The sequence below is a fragment of the Ammodytes marinus genome (assembly GCF_949987685.1).
Source record: "Ammodytes marinus genome assembly, chromosome: 1".
Lineage (NCBI taxonomy): Eukaryota > Metazoa > Chordata > Actinopteri > Uranoscopiformes > Ammodytidae > Ammodytes > Ammodytes marinus.
The window spans coordinates 18,525,693-18,547,964 of NC_137230.1; the positions used below are offsets into that span (position 1 = coordinate 18,525,693).

The following is a 22,272-nucleotide window of genomic DNA, read 5'->3' on the forward strand; positions in this document are numbered from 1 at the left end:
ACCAGGTGATTACATGGTAATACTAAGTAAAGTGTGAATAGTGTGGATGCAGGAAGACTTCAGATGCTGCCAGAGGATCCACACCGTCTCGTCTCCACCAGGGAAAACTAAGGTTTCCATCGCCGGGATTACATCCCACGTCTCCAGGTGGCGTCCTTAACCATTGCAACATCTTCCGCGTTGATGGTCCATTCTCAGATGTTACTGGAGGGGGGACCAGATCCACACCGTCTCGTCACGACCAGGGAAAACTGGAAGAGGACAGACAGGCAACCAGTGAGCAAAGCAAAAATGGATTTAAAGATTGAACAAGCAAGCGAGTAGAAAGAGTACTATCCTGATGGACGGTGAATCAGTGCTGATGTGAGGCACATACATCAGTATGTGGGGTTAAAGGTTACGTCACATTGTGTAAAATCAAGAAGAAAAGCTACAAGATCATAGCCTGGAAATCCAGACCCATATCTAGGACGATATAGGGTCTGGCCATGATCAATAGACCTTCCCAACTCAAGGGGCGGCACCTACATGTGCATTTCAAATACCACTGCACACAATTGGATAACACTACAACCAATCAGAGCAATGAACAAGGTGACGTATCCCCCTGTTCGTTTAGCGAACAGCGGGATTAACTGGTAAATTAAACTTTTGCCGTGGTCGGTCGGCAAAACAGAACATTCCTCTTACTTGCTAATGAAAGATTTGACTGCTGTCTTCCAAATCGTTAAGTGTCGAGGCCAAAGCTGTCTCAAACTCAAACAACATATCCGTAGCCATCTCTGTTGTATACTATCACGACTTCAACGGCGCATGCACAGCACTGTCGACTGGCCTGCCCATTTCAGATTGGACCAATTGAAACGTAGCTCAGAATTTTCTGACATATTTAATGAGCTTCAATGGAGCTTGCCCAGACCAACATGCTGAGCAAATTTAATTTGCCATCGGCAGGTCTGGATTTCCAGGCTAACAAGATCAATGTTTTTACACCAATATTCTGTAGTTTGTGTTCTGTTCAAGCTGTCACAAGGTGTACTTTCATATATTTACAGTTCATGATGCATGAGGTTGAGTAGTCACAGCTGAACATAAAAACAATGTGTCTTGGAAACAAAACTACCATACATTTTCCTTAGACAAAAGGATATATACAGAGGAGTAAAGCTGCAGCGACACTGTATTTGAGTGATAATCCTTCTCAACATTTATCTGCCATCATGTCTGTTTTGCCCTGTTTCTGTTGCAATCAAAGTATTTTTTTCTCCTTCTTTGTTTTATTCCCCCTTGTTTAGATTTTAATTTCAATGATGTGTGCATACAAAGACAGCAGTTATGCTTATGCTTACTTTTCAAAATTGTCTCCTGCCTCAGGCACAGATGGTGATAACCTTGCATGACTCCTTCCTGCTTGCACAGGGAAAGACACCTGATTTCATTTTGAGGGCATCAAACTGAGCTTGTAAACTCTTTTCCCTCGAACGCCCAGGTGAGTTCACCTACATTTCTCCTTCAATATTCTGCCAAACCCGACTGCTGCTTCTTCCCAAACCCCCTGCAGTCACTTTCTGATACATGAATTACATGAAAAAATGAATGAGAAAAATGTACTGGCCTGCCTTCATCTTACAGAATTGTTTCTCCCCTGCTGAGAAGGTTAAAACCAAATAACCTCATTGGTCACGTTCTGATTTTGGTTTTTCATTTTCTGACATTTTCTGAATGAATTTACTCTGCACGTATAATTGCCACAAGACACACACGTCTTGCATTCCTTCTCGGTCCGTTAAGGCTGTGTGCATACTTGAGACCTGTGGCTTCTCTGGGTTTTTTCGGGATTTATTTGAAAAGATGAGATGCTGCACTTCACAGGCATGCCTGCAGAGCACAACAGGTTATTAACATCGGAGCACTGACCTCAGAATGCAGAGAGATGAGATTATTGAAAGTATTCTAATGGCGAGGATGCTTGAAATTACATTTCACCAGGTGGACACAGAGCAGAGTAGGAGGTTTTTCTTCGTCATCTCTGCAGGTTCAAGGCTGGTGTTGTAATGTGGACAAAGACTAGGAAGACATATGTCATAAATAACCTAGGCAGCCTGGTGCAATCATGCACAATTCTCCCACAAAAGTAACTACTGTGTAGAGCTATAGTCCAAAAGATCACTTTGTACAGTTCTTTTTAGTTACACTACTATTAGCTATTGAAAGAGGCAGGTTTATTGGTCACCCTGGAGAGAAAAGACTGAGAGAGATGAAGGTAAAACTGGAGACAGAGGGAATGTTTTATGGTGCATTATATGATGATTCAAGGGCTACTCTTTTTTTTGTAAAATATCCTTCATATCTAATGAGTTCTCCTGGATGAATGATTAGAAGAAACTCCAGCCGTGTAATAGGAAGGCAGAATTTATGGTGGCTTGTATAGAACAAGCCAAAAGAAACAGTTCCCTTTTTGCAATATAATGTGCAAAACTTTTGTACATGTTGGATAAATATTCCAACTGCTACAATATAAAGACCATGTGGGCTGGGCTCTTGTATGTACATGATGACACCATAAATAAATAACTCCCAGCAAATGTATTAAATGTAAAGGTGTTCCCACCAGCTCTGCTGAATACCATAAAATATAACTCAATCCAATATAAACAGCACACAGTATAATAAACCTGTCAGATCCTCATTCCCTTGCTCTCAACCAAAACGATACCAAGCAGTAGCATGTATTGCGGGGCTGTTGTATTGGATTGCATTAGATTGTGTAGGCACCTGTGATGTTGTATCCACCTCTTGTAGATTAATTAGACGTGTGAAGTTGTTTGCCTTGCATTTCACGTGTTTCATCATGTATTACAGCACTTCATTTTGTCATGTGAACGATTGTGAAAAGAGGCATTGAGAAAAAAGCTTTTCGTACGTTCTCCCTGTGAAGTCCTCTGAGACATAGTTGTGATGAAAGGCTCAATAAATAAATGAGCTTGAACTTGGTGTGATTCTCATCTGACAATCCTTGCTTCCACAGCAGGAAATAGAGCCGCTCAGCCTCTTACCTTAATATGCAGGGCTTATTTAAAAATATTCGTATTGCTCTTCAGTGGTTGGCAGTGAAGACTATATATGACTTGAATCCACTCAGGCTTCTTTTTAACAAGGTGCAGGTGGTTAAAAAGTCAGATGGAGACTGAAAGCACTGGTGCCATCTCCAAGAAGAAAAACTACAGTGATTCATATGTAAATCTTTGGTGTGCGGTAGTTTCTAGTAAACACCGAAAATACAAATTTTAACCTGAATATGAGCATAGGCACCTAAAGAATAACAGCATAAATTTAGCAGTTTTCCATGAACGAACATACTGTACATACTGACCATAAAAGAAAGGCAAGCTTCTGTCAAGTGACATTATGAACATTGTTTTCTTCTATTTAAATTATGTTTGGACTACAGAGAGGTTAAACTTGGAAAACATACAGCATACAAAAGGGAGTGTTGCTAAATGTGTAGATACTGGTTGTGTTTACAGCATTTGAAATTAGTGTAATACTGTCCTGCATATTCAAATAAACTACGCATCTACCTGTGGATATACTAATAATAAAATCTTACACCTGTTATTATTATTTATCTAAATGGTGTAGGATTTTTTTTTAACTCAATTTGTCTTTTTTTCTACCACAGTGCACCAGTTCAACATGTATTAAATGAGAGTGATCCGGTGTCTCGAGGGAAATTTCCTTTTTTCTTGTCAGCCACCCTGCCCACAGAGAGTTCACGGTAAAGGGTCAGCCTCCCACTCCACATGAAACGTGGATTTGTGTCAACCATTTCTTCCATTTAATGGGTGGGATTGTGATGCAATCAAGGGGGTCAGCCTGGGGAGCGGCACAGTTTCAAGCTGGAGGAGATTCAGTGTCATTCCCCCAAATCTCTGCTTCAAAGTGGACCATTTTTTCCCCCAGCTGTTCATTCCAGGCATCATTCCAGGAGAGGGTTTAAAAGTGGATGTGAAATTTATCACACTAGTTCACTTATCTGTTGCTGTGTCGTAATGCTTACATGTCATGTGCGGACTGTTGATTTACGATGGCTGTCTCCGCAGCTGAGGAACTTACAGTGGTAGTGACTTTGTCTCCGGGACCTCACAGCGATGATTACAGGATAACCTTTCACACGCAGTAATTAATCAGCCCACAAGAAGACCATTCTCTCAGACTAAATGTGACAGCTGCAGTGGGAGGATCATAGGTCTCCAGTACCAGGCCTCAACGTGTCCCCTGGCTCCAAATGAAATTAAATCCATAGAAAGTTGCAGGTCCAGAACATTTGTTGTTTGTGGCGTGTCAATTTATTGCATATCATTTGCTTTGAGGTTGTCTTCATTCTAATGCTTTGTGTTACCATGGACACCCAGTGATTGAACTCACAAGGACAAGCTTGTTTTTTTTCAGTGTGTCCCTTTCAACAGAGATGAGAGTCGTTAATAACATTAGCAAAGTTAAAACACAGCTGTACTCACCAACATCACATTATGGTGAGTCAGTTAACAAAAGCAAGCTAATCTGTGAATCGCTCCTTCAATGTGACCGTGTTGTGACTTAGCTAACATATAATTGTCGCATTATGATTTCAATTGAATTTTAATTGTAACCATGTCTACACTGTGCACAGTTTGAAGGGCTGAGAAGCATCGCCCAGGCTGTTTGAATTTAGTAGAATAATATGGTAATAAAACACTTGAATGTGGCCTATAGCCAATTTCTTTCAAAAAGACTTTGTGAGTGATGACTAGTGACAAGCTGACAATTATAATCAATTATTTAAATAATCAATGAATTGCTTTAGTTGAAGAAAAATTACAAACAGCTTCTTCGTATATGTGAGCGTTTGCCCCTTTTTCTCTGTTTCATATACTGTAATTGACACTGAATATGTTAAGGTTTTGGATGAAAAACAAGACATCTTCGTCACCATTGGCTCTAACAAAGAGTGCTGGAAATGTTAGGCCATTTACAGACTAAACGACAAATCAATCAAGTGGCAGAATGATTGATAATGACAATAATTGTCATTTATCCTAAAAGCCAAGCTAAACAACAGTCCAAAAAGACAATCCTGACAATTTAGAAATTTTAACTGGTAAACATTTGGCTGAGTAAAATTAAAAGTAAACATTTAATCCATTATCAACCAAGTTGTGGATTTGTGGAAACATTTGACTTCTTCACTTAAATGTTTTCACCTCTAAGAGAGCTACACTGACATTGCTTACTGCAACTATGGACCAAGGAGTTAATTCACTTTTAATGTACTCAGTAAAGGTTAAGATGAGATCAAATGAGTGAAAAAAAACACTTGACTGCACGTTCTCATCACATAAATGGAAAAAGCCTTCGCATATTGCAAACTAAAAAACAACCATTTTGAACTTTGGCAGGACTTTTAGTCGAGATGAATGGGCGGCAGGCTCCTGCATTGATCATTTCACAGCCATAAGTGGATGCTGGAGACAGGAGAGAAGAGGTGAAGTCAGCTGTAGATGTGGATTATGGCGGAAAGGCTTAAATGTAGGTAACATCATCAACGCTCTTCGACTGACACAATTAATTAAGAGAATAATTGATGCCAAGCTTCTAATGTGAGGTTGTGTTTTTAAAGTGAGGGTATATATTCTTTGAAGTTGAACATGATCAGGTTTTTATTTGTATTTCTTTTTTAATGGCAGCATATTCTTTCTGCCATTCTCTATATATTGGAGGTGTAATAAAGCCGGCCATCAATTGGGCAATTCAATAGCATTTTCCTCTGAAAACACAGTGATGTTAATATGACTGCAAACAAAAGACTGTCAGCGTCTGTGTTGATTCCTCTCCCCATCATACTTTACACACTGTCGTTCAGGTGTCATTAATTCCCTTTAGGAAAATGATGTGTCATATTGAGGTAACATTTATTTTTTCATCACTGAATGTGAGACTTTCACTGTGGGAGCCTGCTGTGCCGTAGCTGTCTGGTGGATTGGATCACAGAGGCTTTCATTAGCAAATAATCAACTAGCGAAGAAGATACTGAAAAATACTGTCAAAACAGTCAAAATATAGTAAAAGATTTGACATTTTTTTAGAATGACTACAGTCTCAGTGTGCATTTAAGGGATACTGTATGTCCTGAAGCAGATCTTTGATGTAGGAGGATTTCTTGGGACAAATGACAGGTCAATGTGGCTCAGAGACACAGTAAAGGATATTGAAGCAACAGCTGTGTATAATCCCTAGGCACCAATTTACGTATCACTCTCCATATAAAAAGTAGAAGGCTTGGAGAGGGAACATGGGCAATACACTCTTCACAGTGGATACATTTTATCCTTGCTGTACCATTTAATGAAAATCAATAATGTCTACACACATCAATTGCTGCACAAAAGAGTGAAATAGGCCTATAAGACGATTCCACCTTTTAAAATCCAATAATCACCTCAAGACACACATAGCACCAGTAGACAGAGGCAATCACATTACACACATGCCTTAAAAATGTTTTAAAGGTGAGGTTAATCATCAAACAGAAATAGCCAGTTAGAACAATACTTTGTCTTTATTCAGTTCGCCCTTTAAGCAGGTGCAATTGCGTTAGAGATGTGTGCAGCGGCAGCCTCTTCTCTGCACCCTGTGTGTCTATGCTGGACCACAGCCAGACCTTTAACATGACCCTACGTCCCTACCACACCATGGTCTATTACGCAGACACGCTGTCTCTATCTCGTGGCTTCTTCCAGTATTGCAGCAACAAATCCACTCCCTCGTGTTCGAATGGAAAGTGTTTTCTAGGGACTGAAACAAATAATCGCCAACTATCAGAGCTTCTGCGCTTCAGCGACTTGACTCACTCCTCGGGGGAAGAAATCACACATAGGCTACATCACACACACTTTGTATCTTGGTCTACGGAATTAGACCGGTCAGATCCACTTTACCGTGAATCAGTGCGCATCGGGGACGCGTGTGCAGCAGGGGCTGCTGTCAGTCCTCGCCATCCTTCCTCATTGGCTGCAGCAGAGATGCCTCGCGTCGCTCCTGTTTCCTTTATTCTCAAATGCAACTGGAGCTGACGGAGGTTTGAAATTTACCGAGGAGGGAGCTTCACCTGTAGCCTAGATATTAAACACAACCTGTGTTTAGCCATCGACAAAACCAGGAGGAAAGAATGAAAACCATGGCACTATTGAAGTAAAGGTTATGCGCTTCGGATATCGCATCGCTGCACATCCATTGGAAATAACTTAATTATTCTTTTTTTTTTCTTTTTTTTTTCGGGCGACTGTCGCCCTGTCCTCCGGTTTGAAGGGATCCTGTAGGCTGTATGGAGGGATGTCGGCATGGCTTGCACCAGGAGAACCAAAACTTTGGTGTCCACATGCGTGATCCTGAGCGGCATGACCAACATTGTTTGCCTGCTCTATGTCGGATGGGTCACTAACTACATCGCCAACATTTACATCAAAGTCCCGATGCCTTTACCGGAGCGAAAGTTGGAGGGCGACAAAAGAGGGGACACTCTCCGGATCATGGAGAGGCTCGATCGGCTGGAGAATGTGGTCAACCAGCACATTCAAGGTAAAGCCTCCATGTGCGCTCCCTGCACCGCTGTACCTGTTTCCTACCTCCACAGAAAGGAAGTTTATTTCATTGTATATCACTACAAGGTGTGTTTGCATTTTTTGTTTTTGGAAAATGATACTGCAGGACCTCTTTTGTCTGTTAAAGATCAGGTTATCTGGATGGCGTGTCAGAGGATAAAGCCAGTAAGAAAATGATTAGTAGGCTACAGTGAGGCTGCAACCTAAGATATTTTAGAATGGCACAGCACACATGAGAGACATACTATACTAAGGTAGCCTATAGCCTAAGTAGGCTAATAAGAAAAACATATGAAAATTCAGCCCTAATTAATGCAATAAAGTGTGATCATTTCACTATGAACCTAGAATGGAGTTAAATTTAAAGCATACAATAACACACTGCTCTCCTGTACAGGCAGTGTAGGCTTTCTCATTCATTGATGCTCATAAATACAGGTTTGTGCCTCTTCAATGAGGTTGATTTGAATGCCGTTTACGGTGAAACCAGCTGCATATTCTTTACATGATGTATTGAACGGTGAGCCACTTGAAAATGAAGTGTGACACAACATAATACCTCCTCACTGAGAGAGCCAAAATCCAATGAAGTGTTTAGTGCTGGCACTAGAATGTCTACATAGAAATACAGTCACAGCACAGTGTATTGTTCAGTTTCCATGCAGAACCTTATCTAACTATAGGACCGTGGAGAAGTTGCTAAAGGAATTTTCTGATCCGTCCCTCCATTAATTCTTTACTTTAGTACTTATTTGATCAATGTTACTGGGGAATATTTATAGAAGGGTTCAAACTGAAATCTCGGCTCCGTATGCAATATTTTGTTCCTTGCTTTTTAGGAATGTCTAGAATCCTTTTTCTCAAATTCCTCCAAGCATTTCCCTCCACTCCCGGTGTGTACAGTTACTTCACACTTGATCACACACGGTTATTTTTTTTTCCACCCGAGATGCTATTCCTGTCATCACAGGGGGGCTCGTTTTGGGCAGACCCGATCTGAAAAGGCACAGAGCTGGTGCACGAGCAAAATGAAGACAGGAATCTACTCATTCCGCTGCAAGCAATAAAGGCTCTGTGTTAAGCTCGGGGTAAACATTCCTCCTGGAGGCAGGTCTCCATTTCAGCTTGGCAACCACATAGGCATGGGTGGAGTTTTCTTCAGGTGCCCCCAGTGACTTTCCTCCAAAGTCCATGTTTCAGCTATTTCTGTTATTACAGCTAATTAGCTTTTTCCTCCAAAATGTCAAACTCTTCCTTTAAAAACATAGCTGTGGCCACTTTCAAAACTAGGACAGTCATTCTGTAATTAGTGCCCATCACTTTTTTTGCATTCATGAGCTCATGCTAGAGTTGCGAATATTCGATTGGATTATCATTCACCAATCAGTCAACAATCTGATTGCAAAACGATGCTTGCGGCGTCTCCGATGTATTGCGTCCTTGATCTTCCATATTTCTGCACAGTGCACATGAGTACTTTTTCAGAGAAGAGACTTTAAGTATAAAAGGTAGCAAAGTTTGACTTAAGTCCATTAATGCAAAGAACATGGGGAAATGTGCATCAAGCTTGGATATTCACTGCTCGCTGCCTGCCTGCGCCATAGCTTCCTACGTTACACTTACCTTAGCTTCATGGACTCTATACAAAAGAGGTTCGCCCCAGTGCAAGAAAGTCACATTGCTTGCAGTCTAAACTTAATTGTATTGTCCCTTCAGCCCAAACCAAATCATCAATGTTAGTAAGTCAGTCAATTGTTTTGTGTTGGCAGCAAACAATTGATTATGCCGTGTGTCTCTCTGCATTGATGCAGAATCTTAAATTCGAGAAATTTCCACACGTCTAGCCCACATGCACAGTCGTCCAGCATCATTATTGGTTGCTTTTGTTTTTTTGTCCAAATTTCAATTTGTGAAACCTTTTTCCAGACCCCTGACATAACCTGCAGGGACAGGACAGAGATCACATGAATACCAACATCGAGTCTCCGTGCTTGTCATTTTCTAGAGTTTAGGGGCACAGTTAAGCAGAATGTGCTGGAGCGAGTGCTGGAGGAGACTGTTGATTTTCTATCAGTGCACATTTGCAACAAAGAAAAAACTGCTCACAACAAATTCCTGACCTGTCACTTTAAGTACGAGCCATATTGTCTGCATTTCCCTGATAATTGCTCTGGATGCATCCGCTGCAAATATAAACCCATAATCCGAGTCAATACTCGGTGAGCTTCGGGCAGAGCCAGAGTCATTAGCTGCACTCTCAAACACATTTTCTTCCCATTTCGTGTTGGGAGACAAGTTCAGAAATTGTCTATTCTGACTCCTGCATTCTTTAGTTTGGTTCTGTGACTTGCACACTTAAGAGGGTCCTGGTGCACTATTCGCACAGACACAAGCACTTTGTTTCAGTGCACTGTAAGACCAGCGTGCAACCCCAAACCTCACAGCTGTAGCGCATGTGAGAATGAAACATTTACTGCAGCCAACTCACTTGGGACGTTCATAAGAGATGTCTCCAGTGTCAGCTTTCTCTGTAATATATCATTACGTGATGAAGCTAAGTGGCCTGTTACCAAGACAGAGCCACGTGGCAACAGCACGTCAACCAACAGAACTCTTTCTTGTATTAAGTACAGTCAGCCGAGGAAAATGTATTGGCAAGTTGGACTGAGCAGGTTCACACACGCCCACCATGAGGGCTGTTTGCTGCAGTCTTTGCCTCGTCCTACCAAAAACAAAAATGAGGAAAACCTTTGCAGCAGCATGATTCTGTCTACAATTGTCCATGTAAGGTTTCACTTCAAATTAAAATGATCACTTTATGTTTGCATACTTGTTGCAAATACTTCATTGTTCAGATTTTGAAAATCGATGTGCATATGTTCACATACTTTGCGATATTTAGAATTCTTTATCAATGTATAATTGAATTGTATAAATTTGAGGCATAGTAGAATATTTGGCATTCAAAAAGTGATTCCTTTCACAGCTGTTGTCTTTGTTAAAAAAGCTAAAACAATCAACAATTGTCAGCGGTGAAACGTGTATGAATGTATAATGTGAAAGACATTGGGGTTTTAACTGAAGCCTGTTTTAATTGATGATGTTGGCTTAGTTTCTCCCCTGAAGATTTGTATTTCCAGTGTAGTGGAGTAATCTGACTACATGTCCAGAAAAGTGACTTTTGGGTATTTATCTGATGCCATATTCCATAGCGACAATGAGTGCAGTAGTAGTATGAATTGAGTGAACATGGTTTGTGCAGGTGTTTGCATCACGTGCATGCTTGTGCAGGCAGGCTGTGGTATGCAGCTCAGTTAAGTACAAGTTGCACTCACAATGTCCAGTTCCTTTAAAGTGCTCAGTCCTTTTAGAGTAACGGAAGACGATCTTCACCTCTAATAAAACAATATACATAAGACAATATTATGTTTTGGTGTGTGATACAGGTGACAAAAATATGTAATAATGTATATTAAATGCAAATTTATCAAGGCATGTTCTGTATACTATTCATACTTAAATCATCAAATGACAGAACAAGCTGAAAATAAACTAGACTTACAGTAGTGACTTCCAGTGTTAATTGGGTTGTTAAATGCTGCCTGGTAATTAGCCTGCATGATATTGTAATTTTTTTTCTCAAATGTAAAGCATGACCTTAAGGTATGATGGGTTCTGTTGACAGAGAATATTTAACAAAACTGAAAAAGAAAGTAGGAATGAGGGACATCTTTGCAGCAAATTAATCCGGTTCTATTGTGGCAATCAGTCAGTGGGCATAAACTGAAAGGCTAATTAATGCAAATTAGGGGCAGGTGTGCTGGCAGGTGATAATCAGGAACAGCTGAGTGTTCATGCTGGGTGCAGAGTGAAAGCAGAGTCTGAGGCCATTGGCCTCTACGTATAGTCAAATCTCCTATCCTTTAAGCCTCCTTTACCATACCTTAACCCTAAACGTCATCGGGGTCAAGGGGAGATGAAAAGGTGTTTCCTTTCGAACATAAGAAAAGACAGCACTGTTTAAAATGAATTCGACTATGTGAGGGCAGATTTATTTGTAAACTATCTAATTGATCTGTTTTTCATATGTATATCACATCAGTTTAACACATGTGCATTTCCTCTAAGAAATGTGCTGAAAAAACAGTTGCTTAAACAATTTTAAGGTTTATTGTGGCTGACCACAATAAACCCTGAGACCTGTTTACTCTATTAACCATCTGTTAGTTGACACCCCCATTGTTGAAGGGGGCCTTAAAAACTCTGTTCGACCAAAAGATATTGTCAGTCCCATCGGGGGCTGACCGTGTAGGTCTGAGGCTTTACACTCTGTTGTTTTGTCTTATTATAAAGGTAATTCAATTCTTAAATTCTCTGAGAGTTTAGTTTTCTATTACAGCATGTCGGAATATAGAATTTCCCCGACAGACTACACTTTTCCTAACCGACGTCATTGCGCGGTGGCGAGTATTGCTGACGTAAGTCTCTAGCACGAGACTACTTTCCGAAAATGGACTACAACGAGCGCTATTTCGATCGATGCGTTCTTGTCATATTGATTTAAATCAGGTTGTCGCCAACAGAGTGAGAATCACTTAGGTCGGACTTGGCCAAGGGGAATATTTAAAGAGCACTTATTATGCTTTTTCAACTTCTATGACCTATAGACGTTGTTATAATGATTTATAGTCATGTTTAACCATACTTAAGTGTCAAATTATGACTTGCATGCATTTAGATGTATTCCCTGTTTACAGTTTGGGGTGCCTTGCCTTACGTAGAGCAATCCGGATTTTTCCATGTATGGTAATGCTGCAACGTGCTCAGGCATGCTCCGGCCATGCCCCCACCTGCCTGCTCAAATCTGCGCACGCAGCTGAAAATCTTCCGGAAGGTAACCAATCACAACGGAGTGGGGTTGGCAGGAGGGGGCGGAGAAGGACGAAGCCTAGTGTTGACAGATAATGCTGAATGCACCCAGATGAGAGGGAGAGTTTCCCGAAAATCTACATAGTTTTTTTGTGCTGTGATTCGTGTCAGGTTGCTCTATAGCAGTCATTAATGAGAAATTAAGACCAGAAAAGTAGTGTAATAGGAGATCTTTAAGGCCACTTGAATCCCAATTCACATGTGAAAAAAAGAGGCTACACTTATGTTGATGTTGAAATGAAGTGCCCCCAGTAGTCTTCATTAAATGTGAAGTTGACATTTTATTTTCTTATGGTGTAAATCAGGGGTGTCCAAACTTTTTTCACTGAGGGCCACATACAGAAAAATCTACGAAGGGCCAGGCCACTTTGCAAAAATAACACATTTATCAGGACATGTAGCTGCTCTGATGTTTAGTTTAATAGTGTCTTCGTAAATTGTAATCCTTCTTCATGGCAACACTTTACTTGCACATTAAAAAGATACATCCCCCCTCTTGTTAAATGCCATTGATACACCCAGTGTTTTCTGCTTTTACATATAATGTCCAGCTTGGTGAAAATAGTAGCCAGCTGAGATCCCGCCCCTCCAAGAGGAGTCCGGGGGTATGCCCCCTCGGGAGATTTTTTAAAGTTTTTAAAGTGAAATGCATGAATCTGGTGCACTTTGAAAGGGAAATTAAGAGGCTAAAGCTGAAGAATTTTGTATGAAAAAAAATGTAAACACTGTGTCAGATGAATTAGAAGCTATTGGAGAAGGACACATGGATTTTCCATAATAATATTAATTTAAATTTAAATATTATGCAGGGTCCTCTGGGATGGCCTTGGTGCTCTTTTTCTTTTATGGGACATATTTCTCTGTAATATAATGAGTGCATTTAGATTATTTAAAAATTAAAAGGGCCATATTACATTATATTTTTAAAATGTGCCAAGGGCCAATCAATCAGTTTTGACACCCCTGCACTAGTGGGTTAACTAAGAAATGCAAAAAAAAAAAAATATATATATATAGGGGAAGGTGGGGTGATTTGTGCAACTTTTTACTCAAAGTGATTTTAAAGTGAGGCCTTGACAGTTATGTCTCCAACTCAAATATGTACATATATTTCAGGATGTTGTGCATCCCTGGCAATAAAAACTTTGGATCTGGAATAAACTGTTTAAGAAATATAGCTTTCGGAAAAAAAGTTGTCTTGTCGCACAAATCACCCCACGTAGTGGGGTGATTTGTGCGTCATTGTGTCACAATGACAAAGTCACCATCATCATCTTTCTGGCCATCTGAACTCTCATCAGTGGTGTCGTTAAGTGGAATTGAGATGTCACTCTCTTCTGAGCTACTGTAGACAATCACTTTCTTTTGGTGACCAGCGTATACAGCCATGCCACTGGCACAACTCTCAGAAATGTACTTTGCACTAGTTGCTCCGTGCTTGTGGAACCAACTGCCACCTGACAAATGTGATTCCCCCTACATTTCTGCCTTTAAATCAAGGCTCAAAACCCATATGTACACCCTGGTGTTTCCTCCCCATTAACCTCTGCACTACTTACTTACCTCTGCACTACTATCTGTGTTTATGTGGATGTATGGGCTTTACGTCTTTTATTTTGGTTATTGTTATTTTACCTTCATTGTTTACCTACTGAATGCACTATGTACAGCACTTTGGACAGTGCAAACTGTCATAAATGTGCTTTTATAAATACATTTTACTTACTTACTTACTTATAACTCACCCAGGCCCTTGCGCACAAATCACCCCATCCCCAGAATTTTGGATAATAGGCATGATGCAGCAATTTAGGGTTGACATTGTGCTAACTATATAGACTCAAAGTGTAGCATACCAAAGCACTAAAACATGTGTCAAATGTTTTCAAACGTGTCTATAATTGTTCAGACACAATAATCAAAAAACCTTGATCATGGAAATTTTACTTTGAAAGGCAAAACACAGTTTTTTGAGCTTAAATGTGCTTATATCTTATTCCTTGTGTCTCCCTTCTTTACAGGATGAGTCAAATGGATGGCTCTTCTTAAATATGTGGTCACATTTCCAATTTCTTCCACGGTTTTCTAGAAACAAGGGGTTTTGCAACTTCCAAAATGCACAAATCACCCCACCTTCCCCTATATATATATATTTTTTTTTTTTTCAAAGGGCCATATTGCATTATATTTTTTAAATCGGCCGTGGGCCAATAAAAAGTGGGCCGCGGGCCGTAGTTTGGACACCCCTGGTGTAAATTATGGGCTACCAAAATAACTATTATGATGTTGGTCTTTTATGAGTTCTTTATTATCTTTATGTGGAGGAGGGGTATTTTGTTTTAGCCGAGTTAAATCTTCCTCTCTTCTCTTCTCCTCTCTTCTGTGTTGCCGCGTCTCTCGTTCATATTTGTGTAGTAGAGTCGGTAAACTCCGTCGGTGGCCTGTTGCTTTCAAATCTTGCCGCCGTAAAGGATTATGGGATACCACTATCTCCTTTCCTTTCGTAAAGGTTGGTCAGGAGTAACCTAAAGGAGGGTTTAAGGATGCAATCGAGGCTCCTTTCCTAAGTATTTTTAGAATTCGAACCACACATCTGCCAAGTACTTACAGGTCATCTCGTTAGGAAAGGAAATTTCCTATGCAAAAACGAGAATCCTAGGGCCCCATGTCCACACGTACACGAATATTGTCATAACTGTTTCTGACAGATTATCACCACATACTGGCCTATAACAATTGCGTTAGCGTTGACAATGCACGCTTAGTCATGTGTATGTAGAGATATTCTAAAACACAGTTTTGTGTAAGGGATTTTACTTTTTTTAAATATTTGTGTATTAGGCTCGTTCCGATTGGCGATCGGATAATGTATCAGCGATAGGAGGGATGGATGATGATTGATTTTTCCAAAGACGATAAGATTGACTATTAAGGCACTTTAAACAAACTTACCATCATAATATGTTATAGAAATTATCATGCATTTTAGACATGTTGTTTCTAGTAGAGCGACATGTATCCCTGGTGCAGTGCAATTAACGAGTAGTATGACAAGTGAAGTCAAACTTAATTCACGACCCAGTTTGCATACTGTGTTCTTTCAATGGCTGACAACCCTCATCTCCTTTTTTCTTTTGCAAATACTCAAAACATCCATGTGCCCCCAAATGCCTCGCTGCTATGTCTCAATCCTAGGGGAAATACTTTAAAAAGGGATATATTTAGATGTTTTCCACACACTTTTATAAATGTTCATTAATTTAAATGTATGTCTATTTATAAGGTTGTTGTGGACGGTGGAGTTAAACTGAACTGCCTTATACTGAGAGGTGTTTCTAAGGCAATGGGGTTCTAAACATGAGGGAAAACACAGTTCAATCTAATGCTGTCCAGTACAACATCCCAATTAACTATGACTTGAATGATTTGTTTTTGTTCAAAGCAGCACTTGTTGTTCGACTTCAATGTTACAGAAGTTTACAGATGTTCAAAATGACAACACAGAAACCCTTTTATAATAGTGTGCTAGCATGCTAACATTTGCTTATCGACATAATTGGGATGTGCTAAAATACTGAAGACGACTCTGATTAAATCTATTTGTTGAGAAACGAGAATATTATAGATTGGCGAGGTTGGCAGAATGTCAAGACTTATTTTTATAAGTGAATTTAACCATGGTCTTTATGAACTTTTTGCTGTAGATTTATTCCAAGTCTGAATCATCTACCAGGGCCTATAAGTAGAAGGAGTGTGTGTGAGAGAGAGAAAGAGTCTGGGGTGAGATGTGATAATGTAAAACAGGGATGATTTTCTCGTGGTTATTCCAATAAATCGAGAAGTTATTGAAATACGGGGACGTGAGTGCTCTGGAGAATGTTTGGTAATGAAAACAATTAATTATCCTGGCTCCAGAGGGCAAAAATCTCTTCACGAAGAGAATAAATTATGTGTAAAAAGCCTCTTACAAGAGTGTCGATTCAAATGTCGTCCCCTGACAGTTTCTGCTAAATAGATCAGTTGATATTGTGAAGATTCTCGTGTAGTTTTTTTCCCCGCTGATTTTCTGACAACCAAAATAGGAGAACAACCCTTGTAAATCTTACTATAATCTGATGTATCTGTGACCTTATACGATTTACATTAGGGCCCAGGTTGACAATAAGCGATTTATCATTGCTAAACAGTGATGGATTGGTATGAGCTTCGCTGCTTTGGGTCGGTCAAAGAAACTCTAAATATTCTCGGGATAAACTTACACCTGTTTTGACCGATAGTGGCGAAACAGCTCATACAAACTCACAGCACATCTTAAGCAGTGGCGAAGTGGGTAGGGAGATCGCCTCTGGAGTGCAGGGTCGGAGGTTCGATCCCCCGTCTCCCCGCCACATGTCGAAGTGTCCCTGGGCAAGACACTGAACCCCAAATTGCTCCCGATGGTTCAGAGAGCGCCTTGCATGGCAGCTACTGCCATCGGTGTATGAGTGTGTGTATGAATGGGTGAATGTGGTAAGATATGTAAAGCGCTTTGGGGCTGAGAAAATCGGCTAGAAGGCGCTATATAAGTCAAGTCCATTTACCAAGTCCATTTAAAGCAACATGAACTGCAGTCCACTCTTTGTCTGCTGTGTTCTTTCCACCTCTAAGACACATCTGGATCATAAGCCCACTTTCCAACTTTGTGTCCTAAAAATGTTTTATGAATTAGTGTTCACTAGTGAGCGTAAGGGGTGCTGGTAGAGGGATGTTGTTTGGACAGAGCCATGCTAGCTGATTCCCCTGGTGTCTAATATTTATGCTAAGCTAAGCTATCCATCTGCTGGTTGTAGCTTGATAGTTGCCTTACAGGCAGAGTGGAGTTGATTCTCTAACTCTCAGCAAGAAAGAAAAATGTGTCTATTTTCCAACATTGATGAACAAAAACAAACAATTGAAAATGCCATTCTAATCATATTGTGCGCTGCAGCAACTTTACACGTTTGAGAAGCCATATCTCCATGCTACAAAATATCTGAGCTTTTAGTAAAGGCAGCAGTAGTGATGAGGTGAAATTTTTGACCCGTGCTTTTTGGACTTCTCTGCAGTTGTGTTTGGTTTTTCTATCCCATCCTCTGTACTTTCCCTCTCTTATTAGAAGTGAGGAAGCCTGCCCTGGTTCAAACACACCCAGGCCATTATGCACAACAAGGGTTTTCATCTACAGTGTGTGAACAAGTGTAGACTTTTTTTTCTTCTCATGAAGACAGGAGTTGGTTCTCTTTTGTTGGCTGTGACCCGTTCTGACTGCATGGTTGAATCAGTCGGCACATATTTTCAAATACATTGAATAATTTTTGACAGCCAAAGCTGTTTGCCTATTTTTACAAGGTGCAGCTGCAGAATGACAAGAGTTCCTGCAGCCATTCAAAATGTCATGGTCACATCTGTAAATGTGACCAGGTTTATGCCAAATAATCAAAGACCAGACAATACATAGCTTTAAGCTTTCTCCTCCAGAGATATGTGTAGTGAAAGAACCTCTGGAAGAGCCTTTAATCAAAAATACTTTTTAACATATTAAAAGCTAAGAAGCTGAAGCAAAAAAATACATAAACTACAAAATATATTTATTTTTTTATGTTTGTGTAGTATTTATCACAGCAGAATTGATTTTGTTTCACAGCTTAACAAATTGTAATATTGATCAGTGTTGACTTATAGCATCATATTCATTATATTAATTGTGAAGGAAACTTGGCCATGTTTCTCATTAATGATAAATGTTAGAAGCCATATATGGTTTTAGACGTTTTTCTACAAACTCTTGACACATCTCCCAAAGCAAGAGCAACATGCTTCTCAATGCCTTGGTGTGCAAGATGATGCTGATCATGCTTTAAAAGTAAATTTACACATTAAACTGTCCATAAACTGTGCTTTAAATACATACAGCACAAAGTAAAGGTGTTGTTAAGGATGTAAAGAAATTTAGTCTGTAGTAAACAGCTTTAAACTTGCTGCCCTAGTATTGAATCCCTGGCATTGTTCCATAAATTCCATATGTGCAGAGAAGAGAAGATATGAAACCTGATAATATCCCATTAGGGAAGTGTAATTTCAGCCAAAGCGGGAGAGGAAGATTTGGGAAAATTTAATAAAACTAATAAATACTTAAATGAATCCTGCAAGTACCCACTCATAGGTGGCACTCTTTAATCTACGATAATTTCTAGTTGTGATAATGTTGTGTATGTCTCTGGAGTTTAAGAAGGTTTGTTTTTTGGATTTAACGATCATCTTAACGTTAATGTGCTTCTTGAAAAAAAAATAAGCTCTGGAGTCCGCTGCTGCTGGTGCGTTCAGTGTCTGTCTGTCTGTCTGTTTGTGTTTACCCAACATCAACCAGCTACGAGCTGCTTGAATTTGCCTTCATGAGCCATTCGAACCTGCTGTGCACTGTGCGTCCTTGCATGGCAAATGTGTAATGAGCAGTTCATGTGTGTAGTCACAAAGACAATCTGTTCACACCTAAAAAAAAAAGTCAATACATTCAGTACAGTTCAACTAACTAAACTCGCAAACCGGACTGCTAGAGATTTATGAACATAATCTCTGATGTGAATCTCCTTCAACATATATTTCTCTACCTTGACTCATAATTAATCCATTGCTGATCAAAAGGAATTGTGAGCTGTAGCATCTGCCACAAACCAATGAATTTCACATCCAGAAAGAAAATAAAACTGTAGAAATGAATGTTGTGGGTTATTCGATTATAAGGGTTGTTGTTGTTAAGGGACTTTATAAACCTCAGATGTCTAAGATCCTTGAACAAACCGCCAACATGTATTAATCTCTACAGTTTATCACACTTTGTTCACTCGGGAACAATATTTCTTTGGGTCCTTGTGTGGTTTGTCTGTTATCTTTGATCTAGCAGGGTTGTTCCTGTAAAATAAAACATGGAGCCCTGTTTGGATAATATTTATGTCTCTAGAGGAGGTCAGCAATATGTGATTTGATCGTTATTGCAATAACCCACTAATTTATACTGTTCCAATTAATTACTTTGGGATGTAGGGGCAGCAATGGTATGTCAAGCTGTATTGAGATTAGCAGAGTTTCCATCCAAATTTACTGCAAATTGTCTTACTTTTGTGTTTTCTCACTTTGACTAGTGCAATGTATTTTACTCGGGTACAAGCCAGGGCTCCATTCACCTTCTCCAACTTTTATAAAACACCACTGACTCATTACCGTCTTGTCGTCAGCGAACCTTACGATGGTGTTGGAGCTGTGTGTGGCCATGAAGTCATTAGTGAACAGGGAATAGAGGACAGGTTTCATATGCTCACCGAACCTCTGTTCTGCGCTCCATAAAAGAAGATCTATAATGATTTGAATTGTAATATTTAAATATGGCCTATAATGTTAAACAGAACATGATGTGATTTCGCTGTGTTTGAAGATGACACCTGACACACACCAAGGATCTACACACAAACGTTTTAAAATAGACTGATTTGAATAGAGTGATAGATTTTGATGTTCACACTCTTTTAAACATGTGTATTCATGCAACTGGGCCAGTGTTTCTGCCAGTTCCAGGGCAAGATTTATTCAGCTTTCAAAAAAATATATATAAATACGCTCTGACAATAAAGTGAAAAGCTACAGCCGCCACATGTGGATGCCGGACGGTGCAAGGTGCCATTAACAAACACATCCACCTGAGCTTATCCTCTCACTTGGCTGTTTAAAGTAACTTGACTATGGATCACTTTACTGTTGCTGCTGCAGTATTCTGGCACTTCTCTCATCTCTCTTTATATACACAAGTAACAGGTGGTGTAGTTAGGGTTAGCAAAATTCTACTATTATTTTGTTATAGTTGTGAAACCCCCTTTGCTTTGTGATAACAATAACTAGCGCATACAACTGATTCCAGGTTGTATTGTGGAGCAGTTGATGCCTCAAATTCTGCCTCCTAACTTCCTGTCTGTGCTGCTTCCTTGTGTGCAAGTCTCAGCCATAAATTGTTTTACAAATATCCCGAGAATGCAAAATGCTTAGGTAAAAGTAGATCTAATTTTAAGAAGCTTGGTTTGTATTTTCTCAGGGATGTCTGCTTAATTGTACACTGAGAACAACGTTGTGTGCATTGCAGCTCCACAATCATTTCTTTACAACACTGTCAGTTTGACATGGTGCCTGAGTTGCAGAAATAAGTGCACTGTACATTGTGCATGACCCTGCAGCACGTAGTCACAGGTTAATTTGCCTCTTGAGTAATAGTAAAGAATATGTTCCCTGTTTTCATTTCTTAATGAACAAATCCATGTAAATAACAAGAAATTATATTGAATTGCAAAATCACAGGGTGTTTGATACCATAGATAGTATATAAAATGGATGTAGCATCCGGACTGATCTCAGTTATTCCAACTGCATCCAATGGTCCTGGCTTATGCACGTCACCATCTTGTCAGATTTTGACTCTGCCTCATTTCCTCTTACCATAAAAGGGCATTGATGTGACGTTGGGGAGAGGGAGATACGCCCGTCTAGCAGACGTATACCTCAGAGGCAAAGTGAGGGCCAGCGGGCGGCTAGCTGTCACTGAAGAAGCCGCGTCCCTAATTATTCATACATTTTTCACAAGATTTAACTGTAAAAGGTTTTGGAACATTTTGGAGGGGGGGAGATACAGCCATCAGGCAGTGCCTTGTCAGCCTGATACAGAGGGCAGAGGCTGCCATCATCAACCAGCCAGCAGCCGTCTAGCCGCCTGGCTGGAGTAGCAAACCAACACTGCAAAACTGTAATTTGCTTTGGTGGAGCATCTGCTGTACTCTGATAAGGACTGGGCTGTTTTTTTTTTTTTTTTTTTTTTTTTTTTGCGACACAGCACAGAGTTTTTGAGCTAATTATACATTTCATTGTATTGTTGTAGGAATAATTGTTAGATACAATTCTCCCGCCACCAAGGCCTATATGTTCATGTCATGACTTGGTGAGAACAGAGCTGGATGTAAAACAAAGCTTTTTTTCAAAGTGTGCGAAACGTACAAGTGAATCTGCTATGCTCTGATTAGAGCACTGAAGCAACTAAACATTTAGATTTCTTTGGTGTGAGCCTGCTTTGCTGCTTTGTGAGTCAGTTGCCTTGGGTTCAACACATGGACTCGTAGGATTTATCAGCGATCACTGCGGCTCTACAGGCTAAAACACTGCATAACATTGAGCCAAAACTACCATTTCTGTGTTGTGAAGACAATAGGAGTCATCATGTTCTCTGTGGTGTATATGCAAATGTTCTAACAAAAACTATGAATACCACTACCTCTGGTGTTCCATCTCACTGTAATACTTATTGAGGTACAAATATACCTCCTCTAGGCCCCTTGAAAAATGTACTGTGTCAATGTCCATTGGCCATATGGAGCTCGGATATGCTCCTCTCAGTAGATTACCACACTAGTTACAGCGTAATCTCTTAACATCAGCTTTCAGTTGTCAAATATGTACTAAAACAGTTTCATCATGTCCTCAAAAATAAAATATGCACCTAAGCTGCAGTGTCAGCATTATAACAAAAAACAAGGAGAATTATAATTTCACTACAACTTTAATAATGTTGATTATGTTTGCCTTCTTTCCTCCCCCGTAATAAAGTGATATACAGTATATATCTGTCATATGCATGACAGCAATCAGGTTACAA

At 39.9% G+C, this 22,272-nt stretch overlaps 1 protein-coding gene across 1 annotated transcript in view; it reads left to right on the forward strand.

Annotated features, from left to right (window-relative positions):
* The first annotated feature begins 7,142 nt into the window (after positions 1-7,142).
* galnt18b (UDP-N-acetyl-alpha-D-galactosamine:polypeptide N-acetylgalactosaminyltransferase 18b) overlaps positions 7,143-22,272 on the forward strand; it is a 65,983-nt gene continuing 50,853 nt past the window's right edge. The window contains exon 1 of the mRNA XM_080037263.1: positions 7,143-7,617. Coding sequence (XP_079893389.1) covers positions 7,380-7,617 — 238 coding nt within the window. The 5' untranslated portion in view covers positions 7,143-7,379. The remainder of the gene's footprint in view (positions 7,618-22,272) is intronic.